This window comes from Panthera onca, chromosome D2 (assembly GCF_046562875.1).
Source record: "Panthera onca isolate mPanOnc1 chromosome D2, mPanOnc1 haplotype 2, whole genome shotgun sequence".
Classification (NCBI taxonomy): Eukaryota; Metazoa; Chordata; class Mammalia; order Carnivora; family Felidae; genus Panthera; species Panthera onca.
In genome coordinates this window covers 5193277-5206910 of record NC_138349.1, presented here as the reverse complement: position 1 = coordinate 5206910, position 13634 = coordinate 5193277, and the positions used below count along the sequence as shown (strand labels likewise).

The following is a 13634-nucleotide window of genomic DNA, read 5'->3' as shown; positions in this document are numbered from 1 at the left end:
GATAAATTATGAATTAAGATGTTGAAGTAGGAAACACAAGAGCGGGGAGCTCAGGCCTGTTTCCACCCTCCTTGCTTCCCCTCTTCTCTGTGTGTGCCCGTCTCTTACTCAGCATCTTTTCTCCCCAGAAGGTTTCCAGGGACAGGGAAGAGGCAAAACCTCAGGGTAATTTTTCCACCCGCCAACATCTCTCTTCCAAGCCTGGCGGGGAGAGAAAGCCACAGCCATCGCTCCGGGTCAAGGTTGGGGATATTTTAAGGGATGCAGTGACCTGTCGCCAGGCCAGACCCCACGTCTGAAAGCAGATCAGCCGCTTTGGGGGTTAAATGTCTAACGATGTATCTGTCTCTATACAGTTTTTACAGGGTGAACGAGGTCCAGCGATTTGAATATTCTCGGCCGATCCGCAAGGGAGAGAAAAACCCAGACAATGAATTTGCGGTAAGAAACAACAACCAAAAAAACCCCAAAGAACTCATCCCGCCGCCCGCAAAACTGCCGGTGGAGAACGGGCCTCAAAGGCGAGCACGGTGCAGCGTTAGAGGTCTTTGTGGCCTGGGTGCAGAAATCCCAAAACCAAACCCTAACCCCTTCAAATGTAATGAAATGATGAACATCTCACGAAGGATGTGGCCAAGGCCTTCCAAGTTATCAGAAAGGGCAAGTGCTGTGGTCCCACTTCTTGCGCCCCGGGCACACTTGCTTCCCTCCTGGACTTCTCTGAGTTGTCTCGTCTGGGCCCCCGGGGCCGGGAACACCCTGCTGGTGGTGCCTCTGATACAAACAGGCACACGGAGGGGCCGAGCCCTTTATGCAGCTATTTGCAGATGACAAGCAGTCAGAGGTGAGCAGGGCAGAGACCCAGATGCTCGCTGTCCAACGCCTGAATTTCCCTGAAGCACAAGGTAACGGGTACGCCCGGACACCCGAGTCATGGGCGGGTAATTCTCTGTGACGGGGCCACAGCATCCCTGACCCTCTACCTGATCGATGCTGGTGGCACCTCCCTAGTTGTGACAACCAATCACACGCTGCCAAATGTCTGTCCCCTGCATTAGTCACGGAAATGTTAGCACAGATTTTTGCAGCCTTTTAAAAAATGCGCCTACAGCTGGTTGAATGGATTCCATTTGCAAAGAATAAGTCAATTCTTTGAGATAAAGCACAGTTTTTTTAAACGTTAACATTTCTCCCTCCTTCTGCCCTGTAAGCCTCCTCTGGAAATCCCTAGACAGGGAGGCATTGGCCACGGGGACCCTCGGTGGGGGACCGGTGGCACTGCTGGGAGCCACGTCCCCCTGCCTGCAGTCAGGAGGGGTACAGAAGGTGAAAGGTCACTTACACCCCGCTGCTGGCCTGGAGAGAAGTTTGGAGCCCTTCCAGCAAAGTTGCCTCTACCCAGCCTCCCCTTGAAGCCCTAAGTTTCCCGGACTCTTCGGACCTCAGGGCAACGCGTCACAGTGTCCAGTCACAGCGCTGGAAGGCCCTTCCTGCCCCGAGCCGTTTCCTGTGTGTCCGCTGGAGCTTGCATTCCGTGAATTCTAGTCTTTCCCACGTAGCACGCCGGTTTCTCCAAACGAAGACCGTGCTTCTTGGTTAATGCCGGCATCCCGGGCCTACTTGGTAACTGGTCACTGTGGCGTGGCCTGTAATAGGGAGGGGGCGAGTGAGGCACTGCCCAATCAAGACACCAGCGCCGAGGGCCGTGGCTCTCTGGCGGTCTCCGTCAGGGTCCCGTGGCAACAGCACTATCGTTTATGGAGCGTCTCTCGACTGTGGGATTCACGGGCAGTTTCTTGACTTTCCCTCACACCTCTCATATCCAGCAGTCATGTATATTCTCATACCGTAAAGAAAGAGGCACAAGGAGGTCAAGCAAATTGCCGATGGGTGTGCAGCCAATTGGGGCAAAGCTCAGAATAACCGAGACTCCTGACATTTGGGGCTGCACTAAAGCCTCGGGGGCTGTGCTCCTTCTAAATGGCCCTGAAATCCCCTAATGGCCCTGTTAGGCCCTCACACTTGGAGGAGGCTTTCAGAAGCCACAGGATTTAGTCTTTCACACACCGGATAAAGCCTAAGGCTTCCAGATAAGCATGAGGCTTTTTGCAGCCATGAGAAGCCAGGCTCGGCCCTGCTGCAGGTGGCCTGGCTCCAGGGGCCGGGCACCGGGAAGGCTGTCCCCACCTGGCCCAGCACTCGGGGTGGCCACTCAGCAAGGGGTGAGGCTCTGGGAACCAACGGGCTAGCAGAGGAGGAGGGAGGCGGAGAGAGAGCGCCGGAGTTAGCCAGAGCTGGCTGGTCAGGAAGCCCGAGGTGGAATCCCGGGACCCTACCCCGGCTGTGTCGGCCCCTGGGGACGCCCCGCAGGCGTGGTCCGGATGCTCTCAGGGCACAGGCTGCTGTTTTCTAGGACAGGCACCTGGGGTAGCCGCCTCCTGGGGCCAGAAGAAGCTTTAGCTGGGGAGACAGGACGGAGGCCTCAGCTGGGCCCCTTCCCTCTCCCCTCTGGAGCCTCAGAAGCCAGGGATAGAAGCCTCTCTGAGATCCAGTCCGGCTCTCTGGAATTGCTGACATTCCACTGTCCCAGCTCTTTATGTCAGGACCACTGCTGACAGCGTCACACTGCCCAGCGATGGCCCATTGTAGGGACGAGGCTGCCACAAGCTGGACGCTGGCAGAAGGGGGGGCGGGTAAGACCCCTTGCACGGGCTTCTGCTCAGCGTGCGGTTACATTTACTGGCTTGAAGCAGTTTCCCACAATACATAATGTACTATTCTACGAAGAATATGGATTATAAAATGGTATTTACTGGCAATACGCGTGTTTTGTCACGCTTAGTAAGAAGTCTTGAGCAACCGATACTGAAGTTGTTTAAGCCATCATCTCTGATTTTTTCCATATCCTTAGTTTTTCATGTAAATGGGCATTGGTTGTGCAAGAGAAAAATGTAAGCCTGAAATACGGATTGATTCGTATCAGAAAAAGTGACTGAGGTTTTCCTTAAAGCCTTTCTGCCTTTGAGTGTAACGCAAAGTACGGCTAACGGAGAACTCCTTGGAGCCTTTCCACAAATCTATTTCCTCAGAGGGAGCCTCCCTCATTTTGACATCCAGAACTCTCCCTGACTCTCCTGGTCTGTTTTCTTTGCCCAGATGTCAGAGAGGCTGGCACCCTTGGCCAACAAAGCAGGGGACGCTGCTGGGCCTCGTGGGACCATCTGACTGATAAGCAGAGCCTTGGTCTTAACCTCGGAGCAGACCTGCCCCGCAGAGCATGTGGAAGGGCCACTTGCGACCCGTCCTGGGAAGAGCTGTCCTGCCCGGAGGACTTTGCCTCACAGAGAATTGTCACCCCGCTCACACCCTTCTCCTGACAAATACCATGTGTCTGTTCCCTTTGCAGAACATGTGGATCGAGAGGACCATATACACCACAGCGTACAAATTACCTGGAATTCTAAGGTGGTTTGAGGTCAAATCTGTTTTCATGGTAAGGATACCCCCCAGAAGGGACCGTCCTATACCCTCTCTTCCGGGGTGCGGTACGCACGCCGCGACCCCAGGTCAGACAAGACTTAACCCACAGCCACCCCGTGAGTTCCTCGGGGTATCAGCCCTCCTCGTCCACGAAGGTTGTAGCAGAAATGCTGGGTGATCACAACCAGGTCCGGCTTACAAAAGGAAACCAGAACGAAGGTTTCGTTTCTCCTTCCGAGATATGTAAAGCCAGTCGTCGCTGCACTGTTTTGACAGCTCTCTCTGTTAACTACATGAAAAGTTTAAGACAAGTTGCAATTTACATACACTTTTTAAGGTCTTTCTTCCTGATGGTTTTATTGCCATTTACATGACAAACAACTTGATTAATAGTACTTGCTCATTTCAAATAAAAATAGCTTGAGAATATACCCCTCGCTGGCACTTTTTAAAGAAACAATGACTCACATCTCATTAGCTAAACTTTTTTGCCTTGCCTCAGTGGTGAGCTATGGGGCAGTCTCTTCTACCCCAGCCAGAAGCAGATTCCTACTGAATCTATAGACGTATCAGGGAGCGGCATTTGCCTGGATAAAGAGATCTGACTGAAATGTGTCTGTTTTCTCGTGTGTCTAATGCTTTTTGTTTTCAGCCAGAGGGGTGGTGCCTACCATTTACTTTACAAGGAGGCCCCCTGGAAACTCCTGATTTGGTTCCTGAATGTGGCTGGAGCCTCTCTTCTCAGCCCTGTGTCCCCTCGTGTCCCTCATCCATGCCAATCAGAGCTCTGGGCCACATCCACACCCCCCCATTCCCAGGTGCCCCCTCCTCCTTCTCTGGAGCCCCGGGTCTCTCTGCCTGTCCCTGCCTTGGGCACTTCCATTTTCTGCTCTGGGAGCTCCCGCTCCGGGTCCCCCATAGCACCCAGGCAGGCCCTGATGGATGGAAGGCTCAGATTTGTGGCAGGTGGCAGAAATGCAAGCCTTTGCTGGCACCATTTAGAGCTGGTGACGTACGTGTGTGAGAAGACAGAGTGGGGGACTTCGCATAAACAGGCACTAATCTTCCTAATGAGCCTCTGCCCAAAGCCCTCAGTAATCGGGGATTTCGTGAGCCAGCCAGATTTCCAGAGGAAGGCGCTTAACAGCTCGGAAGTGGAGAGGGGTGAGCCCCGACTTTCTGTAAAGATGTGGTTCCGCCACCGGCTCTGTTTGCCATTTTTAACAAACTAAGAGGCTGGAAGCTGAATAATCCCAGAGCGGCAGAACCGAGCTGCCGCTGCCGACACCTGCCTCCCCCACCCCTCCCCACCCCCCCTGCCTTGTGCATGCCTCCTGGGACGGGCCGTCATGGGATGCATGTGGGGTGGCAGCTAGCCCTAGCTGTTGGACAAAAATAGGAAGCTGTTCCTTCTTGAGGCAAAGGGGATCCTCAGCAGGGAGTTAGCAGTGGGTCACAATGGAAAACCGCCCTGCTGTGTTGACTTGGCAAAGCCGTGTGCTGGGACGCTGCGTTCCAGGGTCTGACAAAGCCAGGGATGCGGCGACAATGGCGGTCGTGCGATACGTGCCGTTCAGGCTCGGGGACACCCGGGGGCAGCGGGCCCGCTGGCACGTGGCCAGCCACCTTTCTGTGTGTTACAGCCCGTCCATCAGCCCCCGGGCAGCACAGGGCCAGCAAAGCAGGTGGCTTCCCCCACAGTGATTCCGAGCGTCACTCTAGACTCTGGGACCGGCCATGAGCAGACTTGTCCCTGCTCAAGTCCCCGCTTCCCCTGCTCCCCTCTGTCCAGCAAGCACCACCCCCCCCAACCCGGGAGCTGCAGCAGAAAGAAAGCAGCCTGTTCTGCTTTCCTCCTTGCTGCAGAGGCCCTGGGGTTCCCAGGCTCGGGTGGGGACCCATCCCGCCTCTTTGGGAAGGACCAAAATGATCGTGTGTTGAGATCACCCCTGGGTGTGGCTCTGTGGCCCAGCTGAGCATCTATCAGAGAGAGGCCTGGCAGGAAGGGGTCGTGACTGTTTTAAACCCGGCCGTGTTTTCATGACACCTTAGCGCTGAGCTAGCGAGGCGTGCTCGGCTGGGCCTTGCAGGAAGCTGCGGGCCCCCAGAGAGAGGAGGGCATTTGCAGGATGGACGGCAGTCCCCTGCCTCCTACACTAAAGGTCCCGCCGACCAGTGGCAGGTTTTCCTACAAGGGGCCATTGGAAGTGGTGATGTGCTCTCCCTGGGATGGTGAAGCCGTTCCCTCATAAGAGGGTATGGGATCTGATGTAGAGACCAGCATAGAGCCCTCCTCCGCCTCCCTGACCAAACAGGCACAGGGGGCTTACACGGTGCCTAGGCTTCCTGCCTCAGGGACACTGCCAGATTGCTCAAAATTTCTCAAAACCTTACCCATTTTTAAACAAGCAGATCACATGTGCAAACACACGCAGGCACACACGCATGTACACACATGCACCCACACACATATGCACACATACACATCAGAGCCAGACAGCCTCGTCTGATCCCTTTGGGAGTTGTGTGTGAGGGCCACACCCTTGGAAATGCGCAACGACACGATGCGAAAATACCCAGTTGCTCTTGTTTGGGTGATAAGGGACCCTTCCCAGCAAACCCCCCGGGAAGAAAGGTGCATGGGGGAATAGGAAGCCTGGCCCCAGTTGGAAACGCTCGTCACCAGAGGCCCCCGGTGCCGTGGACGCAGCTGGCCTCAAGCCACGTCTTCCTTCTTCCCCGCAGGTGGAGATCAGCCCCCTGGAGAATGCCATCGAGACCATGCAGCTGACCAACGACAAGATGAACAGCATGATTCAGCAGCACCTGCACGACCCCAGCCTCCCCATCAACCCCCTCTCCATGCTCCTCAACGGCATCGTGGACCCTGCCGTCATGGGAGGCTTTGCGAACTATGAAAAGGCACGTGACATGCCCGCAGTACGGCCCTGTCCTGGGACAGACTGTCTCCAGATGCTTATGTCCAAGCCCTGAAAGTGAGAGTGCTGCTCTCACTGACCGACCTCAGCAGGGACTGCGCCAAGGCCAGGCCAGGAGCTCCCAGAGGCGCCCTGTGCTGGCTGTGGAAGGTCCAGGCCCGACCCCAAGCGTGACTCCCCTGGACACTGTCCCCCCAGGTTGGGTTGATGGAGCTCTACAGGGCTGCCCTCAGGTGGCTTTCAAGAGTTCTGGGATCATCAAAGGCCAAGAGACAGAGTTTTAGCCAAAGACGAAAGAATTAGAACATCTGGGATAGGTGGGCACGGGAGGTAGGGGAAGAAGGACGACTGGTCTCCCTGGAAAATATCTCATTAGGAATGAGCAGGAGTCAAGGACACGGGGTGTGGTCCAGACCAGGAGTCTACATTTTTTTAAGTTCACTTATTTTGAGAGAGAGAGACAGACAGCACGAGCAGGGGAAGGGCAGATAGAGAGGGAGGGAGAATCACAAGCAGGGCCTCGGGAATCCCCCACGATCATGGCCTGAGCCAAAATCAAGAGTCGGCCATTTAATCGACTGAGGCCCCCGGACGGCCCCGCTCCCTGTTTTAGTACTCAAGTCTGGAACTTGGCCGCGGCCATTCATTCCTTAGTGTCTGGGGCTGTTTTCCCGACCTAACAATGGCAGAGTCGAGGCCCTTCCCAGAAGAGTGTGCTGAGCCCTTGTCCAGACGGAGTAAGAGCTGAGACAAAAAGGGCACCTCCAGAGAGCCGGCTAACAGGAGTGACTGTCCTGGGCAAGGAGGGAGCACTCTGCCCTCAGCAGCCGTTAGGTGTAGGGCAGGCCCAGGGCGGGGGGCAGGGTGGGAGTCGGGGGCAGGCAAACGGCTGGGGAGCCGCCACCCAGCGGGCTGAGCGATCCAGGTCACCTGTGGCTTTGCTGGCTTCCAAGGACAGAGGTGCCACCCTACGTCGCCCCCGGGCTGCTCGTTCACTCCACTTGTTGCGTTGGACCTAACCAGACATTTCGCGCCGAGCACTGGGGAAGGTCCATTCCCTGCGAGAGGCGGGTCTGTTCTATACACGGTTCTGTCCCCAGGGTCAGGCGCAAAAACGTGGGTCGGGTGAGCGGCGTGCTGAGTGGCTCTCCCTGTCTCCACAGGCCTTCTTCACGGAGCGGTACCTGCAGGAACATCCAGAGGCCCATGAGAAGATTGAGAAGCTCAAAGACCTGATTGCATGGCAGGTAAATGTCTGATGGCCTCCCAGCTGGGCCGGAGCGGGGAGAAGAGCCGAGTCGAGACCCGCATCCACCCAGGCCACCTCAGCACACATGCCAGCCAGTGTGGACGTCGGCCACAATGCGTGCAGCCGTGTTTGTCCCCCGAGAACCACCCCCCCCACCCCTACCCCCACCGCTGCCGTGATTAACTCAACTCCTAGGCTGCAGTTGTGAATCTGAACACACAGAAAGTCCTCTCTTGCAAATGAGCCTGATCTGTCTCTGCTAGAAAATCTCTGTGTGGTGTTGACAGAATAGAATATGAGAGGTCGCAGCCTGTCCCTGGAAAGGCGCTCTCGCCCGTGCTGCCTAAGTGGGAGGCACAGGTGGGCCACTGCAGAGCATCCACCCGTGGTGTTCTCCCTGGTGGGGGTCTGCAGGGGGGTCCTCCTTTGTGTTCTCCCTGCTGTAATTCTTTATGTTATTATTGTGCTTCTCTACTCCGGAGGCCTCTGAGTCTTTCCTTAGAGGGAACTGGTCTTAGAAGGACAGGTCCAGAGGGTGTCTTGTGTCCAGTGGGAAGTAACTTGTTCACTTCGTGAGCCTGGTGGTGGGCGGGGGGGGGACATCCAGACCGGTTCTCCCGGAGCTCTGTCTACACTTGCCGTGTACTGAGGACGGCTCACCTTCTCAGGCTCCGTTTTCTCATGGGGGCGGCGAGGAGGGTACTGGCTGACCTAATCCCCACACAGCAGGCTGAGTAAAGGGGGCTGAGGGAGGGTGGAGGCCGGGGTCACCCTGCGCCTGGCCAGGAGCAGACCCCAGGCCACTTTGTTGGGCCGGGGGTCCCAGGCTGCCACTTGGGGCCCTGACACAGGTGAGGCTGTACCTCTGAGGAGACATCTGTGTGGTCACTTTGACCCTGGCCTTCCAAGAGCCTCACCTCAGTGGCTTCTTCATCAGCAGCACGCTAGCCAGTGTGACCTCTCAGGGTCGAGTGGGGCTGAGCTCTGGATTTGAGCCGACTTACAATATACGTATGTTTCCTTGTAATAAAATATACCTAACATATAACGTAACATCTTAACCAATTCAGAGTATGTTCAGCAGCATTAAGGACATTCACGCTGTTGTGCAACCATCCCTTCCCTCCATCTTGCCATCTTGCCAAAAATCTCTTCGCTAACCCTCCATTCTCCCCTCCCTTGGAAACCACCCTTCTGTCTCTATGGATCTGATCATTCTAGGTACCTCGTGTAAGTAGAGTCCTGTGGTATTTGTCCTTCCGGGACCGGTTGATTTCACTCAGCATGAGGTCTTCAAGGTTCATCCAAGTGGTAGCCTGTGTCAGAAATTCCTTCTTTTTTGGGCTAAAGAGCATTCCACTGGATGAATGGACCACATTTTGTTTGTCCATTCGTCTGTCGGTGGACATTTAGGTTACTTCCACTTTGGGTCGGTCGCGAATAATCTTGCTATGAACATGGGTGCACAGGTATCTGGTTTTTTCCTTGCTTTTATTTCTTCTGTGTGCATATCCAGAAGTGGGATTTCTGGATCAAATGGTAATTCTGTTGTTAATCTTTTGAGGAATCACATCCTCCATGTTTTTGTCCATAGTTGTCATTTTCGGGTTTTGTTTTGGTTTGGTATTTTACAACAAGCCATCCTAATGGATGTGACCTTGCCACAGATCTGTAGGCATCTATTTGCATTGGAATTACTTTGTGATAAGAAACCCTGGGAGCTGGGCCCAGGGCTCTTGTTGGCCAAGGATGGTTCTCTGCATGAAATGTAAGCCTCCTGTGGATAGCCTCCCTCTGTTTCTAAAAAGAGAGTGTAAAAGCCTGAACGATTCCATTTTAGAGGTTGTAGAAACCAAAGGCCACAAAATTCAAACTCCATTGAAGGCTATAAAATCATTGCCACCCAAAAACTAGTTTGGTCGGCAAAAGTTGTATTGATTTTTTTTTTCCTTGTAAGCTTTTACAGCAAATTGGATTTTAAGAGTTTCAAGTCCTACAGAGGAAAATAATTTGTTCCCCAGAGAGAACTTTATGTCATCACCCCTAATAACTATATTAAAGGATGAATTTTAAAGCAGCTCACAGGAAAGCTGGAAGAAGGAATCCATTTTCCAGCAACTTCATTAAATCAAAGAGTGATGAAAAATACATATTCAACACATTACCTGTGACTTTGCTTTCATTTGCAAATGTTTGGAAACTCATACTTGGGTGTAATTGAGTCATACGGTCATTAAAAATAAGAAGTTTGGGGTTAACAGGATGCTGTCTTCCGTTTTTGTTTGTTAGTATGTTGGGTTTGTTTTTTTTCTGGAAACTCGCAACAGGGCAGAGTGAGGTTTTCTCTTGGGAATCCCAAGGACTTGTTGGCAGAGTTTCCATCACTGATGTGCAATAAACATATCTCCGTGCCTAAAATCGTTTGTGAAGGCTGGGTGTTAAGGGCCAGGCAGCTCTCCATTTTGCTTTTGCCTTCCCCCAACCACGATGGTCCTGACATGCTTCTCCCAGGTGGGAGCTAGTGACTGCCGTCTGTGGGCTTCTTCCAAGTTTACAGCTGACGCCAGGTCACGAGCGAGCCCCAGCCCCTTCCTCAAAGGCACGGCTCTGTCCTTCCCCAAGAAAGCCTTGTTAAGCATCCCTGCCACGTGTCCAAAGATGAATCCGTACAGACTTGTACTTAACCTCTATGTTGTGTACATATTTCTCTTTTGAAATGCACAAAGATAAAAGACCAAACTCACTGGTCATCCCCAGCTGATGACAGGCGTGACTGTTGTCACCAGGGCCGGTGCTCCTAGAGCCCTGAGCAGTGCTCCCAAATGTTGTGTGCTGCTAGCAGGCCATGAATTTGCGTAGGGGACACACAGGGGCAAACTTCACATATAGCACTGCTGTTTAGAAGGGTGTCTTTGGAGAGCAGGCTGCGTGCTCACCTTGAACGACTCAAGGAGTGCCTTTGGGGATGTCCTCTCTCCTCTCTGGGCTCTGGAAAACTTTTAAGAAATGCAGATTCCTGAGATCTGCTCCAGAGCAAACCAGGACTCCAGGAGTAGAGTTTAGGAGGCTGCTGGGAGACTCTGATGCTCATCCAGGTTGGAACCCACTCAACTACGGGGTCTCCAGAGATCACTTCAAGCCTCATTCCATGGCTTGTGTTTGTATATTAAGCACCCAACGTGTTGGAGTGTTTGCATAAAGCATCTTCTTATGTGCAGCTGCAGTTCAGCCCCAATCAGACACGAAACAGAGGCAGAATCCCATCCTAGAAGAAGGTTGTATCGAGGGCCTGGTGACGTGATCAATTCTCATACCCCATAAATTTCACCTGTCAAAGTGAAGTTCATGCGGCTCATTAGGTACCAGGAACCTAGACCAAATGGACTTAACGTCAGTCCAGCAAGTAGCTTCTTTGATGTCCAAGAAACTGGCCAATTAAGGCTCTTAAGCAAACCAACAAAAATTGCAGAAACAATTAGACCACATTTTGTATATTTGAAAAAGGTCCATTCTACAGAAGAATGCTTGCCGTGTCTCCAGCGGCTGTGCTTTAAGCTCAAGACAGCACCCCATGCTTGCTGTCGCACCCAGATGGATATGACACATTTACCATCCCACCAAAAGCTGTCCCCAGTCCGCCTTTGCTACTATGCCCCACGGCAGGACTCGGAAAGCAGAAAGATTAATGCGAGCATTTTCTACTGACGCACCTGAACACACCGTGGCGAGCTCTGGGGAAGCTGCCATCTGCAAGAGTAATTCATATGGAATATTAAATCATCTCATCCACTGTGAAGTCTCACCTGCACACTGTCCTTTTGGCGGTAACTGGTCAGAAAGGGATACCTAACGTGCACCTTGGGTGTAGACCCAACTGTTGGCAAAACCAGCTTTGTGCCCATGCAGCCCAAGGGCAGGCTGCGTGGGTTGCTGGGTGGGTTGTACCGTAGGAGCACTCCTTCCGTCTTTCCCTGGAGACCACAAGAGGCAACCGCTGTGTGCTATAAATGGCAACCAAATACATTTCATGCATTGATTCATCTTGATAAGATTTCTTGAATTTGTTCGCATGAAATTCAATTGTGTGCTTATTATCGTTCTTACTAATAAATCTGCTCATTTAGGTTGGTGTTCTGTCATATTAGGAAAATCTGTTTTTAATCAGTATTTTGATTTAATTATAAGTTATTAAGAGGAAGCCTCTTAGCTTGATTGCATTGAAGAATGTCTAACTCCCAGTCCGAGCCTCCGGAGGGGAAGCAGAAGCTGGGGAAAGCAAGCCCTCCCTAGACCCCCACCCCTCAACACCAGTGATTCTGGGGGGGTCTCTGGGGCTGGGGAATGAAAATGTCTCCCTGCGACGCTTTTAAAGGTCAGCTACATCCCCGCACTTGGCAGTGAAGTGTTGGCATGGATATTTTGTGACAGCAATGTTGGCAGAGAAGTGATTATTTTTAGTTTTAAGGAAGAATAAATTCGGTTTTCCTCTCCAAATAAGAAGATCCTTCAGGACTATAGATCACATATAATTAGATTTTTACATTTTCGAATAGGGTTCTCAATCGCCTATACAGGCTATCTTCTGGGCTAAAAAATCTCTGCACCGTGACATGACCCTTTGCTAATAGGTCAAATTACGGCAAAACAAATTCAAAATGCAGTTCTCCCCAAATTCACGTGAAAAGCACAGATGAGTCTGTTCTGGGATTGGTCCACCGAAGGGAGTCAAGTCAGGCAAAGACACTGAGTGGCCATCGTGTGCTGAGCACACTGCACTAAACGTGTCCAATTTAAAACACAAAGGATTCTAATTTGAACATTTTGGTCTTTGGGGGTAATGTGCCTGCTGATGACTTTGATGCACGGTTTGATTTGGAAACAGAACAGTTGCATTTTGCACACAGTGCCACTTTCTGCCTGGTGTGTGCTCCTCTCTCGAGACGACTGACCAGGAAATAAGTAGGGCTGACTGCTGTGTTTTTCAGATTCCATTTTTGGCTGAAGGGATCAGGATTCACGGAGACAAAGTCACAGAAGCACTGCGGCCATTTCACGAGAGAATGGAAGCCTGTTTCAAACAGCTGAAAGAAAAAGTGGAAAAGCAATATGGCGTCCGAACCATGGTAAGCGGGTAGCCTTGCAGAACGGATGTCTTTGCGTCATATTGTCCTACGGTGACAGGCCATGGGCAGAGTGAGTAAGATGTACATTTGGCGCCTGCTTGGGATTTAAAAGACCTCGGCCCCTCGTAAGTCCATCTGCCAGGAAACCGGCAGACTCTTTTCAATGATTGGAAATGTGAGTGTGCGTAAGCGTTCATGAATTTGCTTGATCACCAAATACCCTGCTCACCTGCTGTGAACATGACCTCCCCTTAAAGTGGTGGGACAACAGAAAACCTCACAGAGGCCTCACCTACAGCCGTACATCACCCGCGGAGGGTTAAGCAACACATGGGGCAACAGCACTCTTGATGTCCGAAGGCGGAGGTGGAGCCTATACCCAGTCCAAAGTCAGAGTCTTTGAAGCGAGTTGCTGTGGGTTAGTGAGATCTGAAATTGTTAGCAAGGACTTCACCTCTTAAAGGAGTGGGCATTGGTCTAGGCCAGGAAAGGTTAAGCTGGAGACAGGGAAGGAGGTGGGGAGAAAGGGCTCACTCACCCGGCAAAGGCTGGGCGGCCAGAACTCGAATGGCACGCCAGAGGCCAGTGTAGACATAGCCGTGCCTGGGGCAGAAGAGAACTCACAGGAGAAGCTGGAAAGGTGCCCAGCCTCCAAGAGCCTGGGACACGGATCTGGGGCGGGAGGCTTTGCTCTGGATGAGGGGGCACAGTTGGGCTTTTGCTAAGAGTTTGTGGAAGGTTTCTGAGTGGGGGCTGGGATCAAGCTCATGATAAAAGATTGCCCTGCAATATGTAATGAGGCAAAATATCTGACAGGAGAAGCCCTGGTAATAGTGGCACAGT

General features: G+C 52.4%; 1 protein-coding gene across 2 annotated transcripts in view; it reads left to right on the top strand.

The window, feature by feature from the left end:
* Positions 1-13634, top strand: part of DOCK1 (dedicator of cytokinesis 1) — a 525518-nt gene that overhangs the window by 490604 nt on the left and 21280 nt on the right. For both annotated transcript variants that reach the window (XM_078434961.2, XM_078434960.2), the window contains exons 43-47: positions 357-441; positions 3407-3493; positions 6226-6402; positions 7583-7666; positions 12654-12791. In XM_078434961.2, the coding sequence (XP_078291087.2) occupies positions 357-441; positions 3407-3493; positions 6226-6402; positions 7583-7666; positions 12654-12791 (571 nt within the window). The remainder of the gene's footprint in view (positions 1-356; positions 442-3406; positions 3494-6225; positions 6403-7582; positions 7667-12653; positions 12792-13634) is intronic.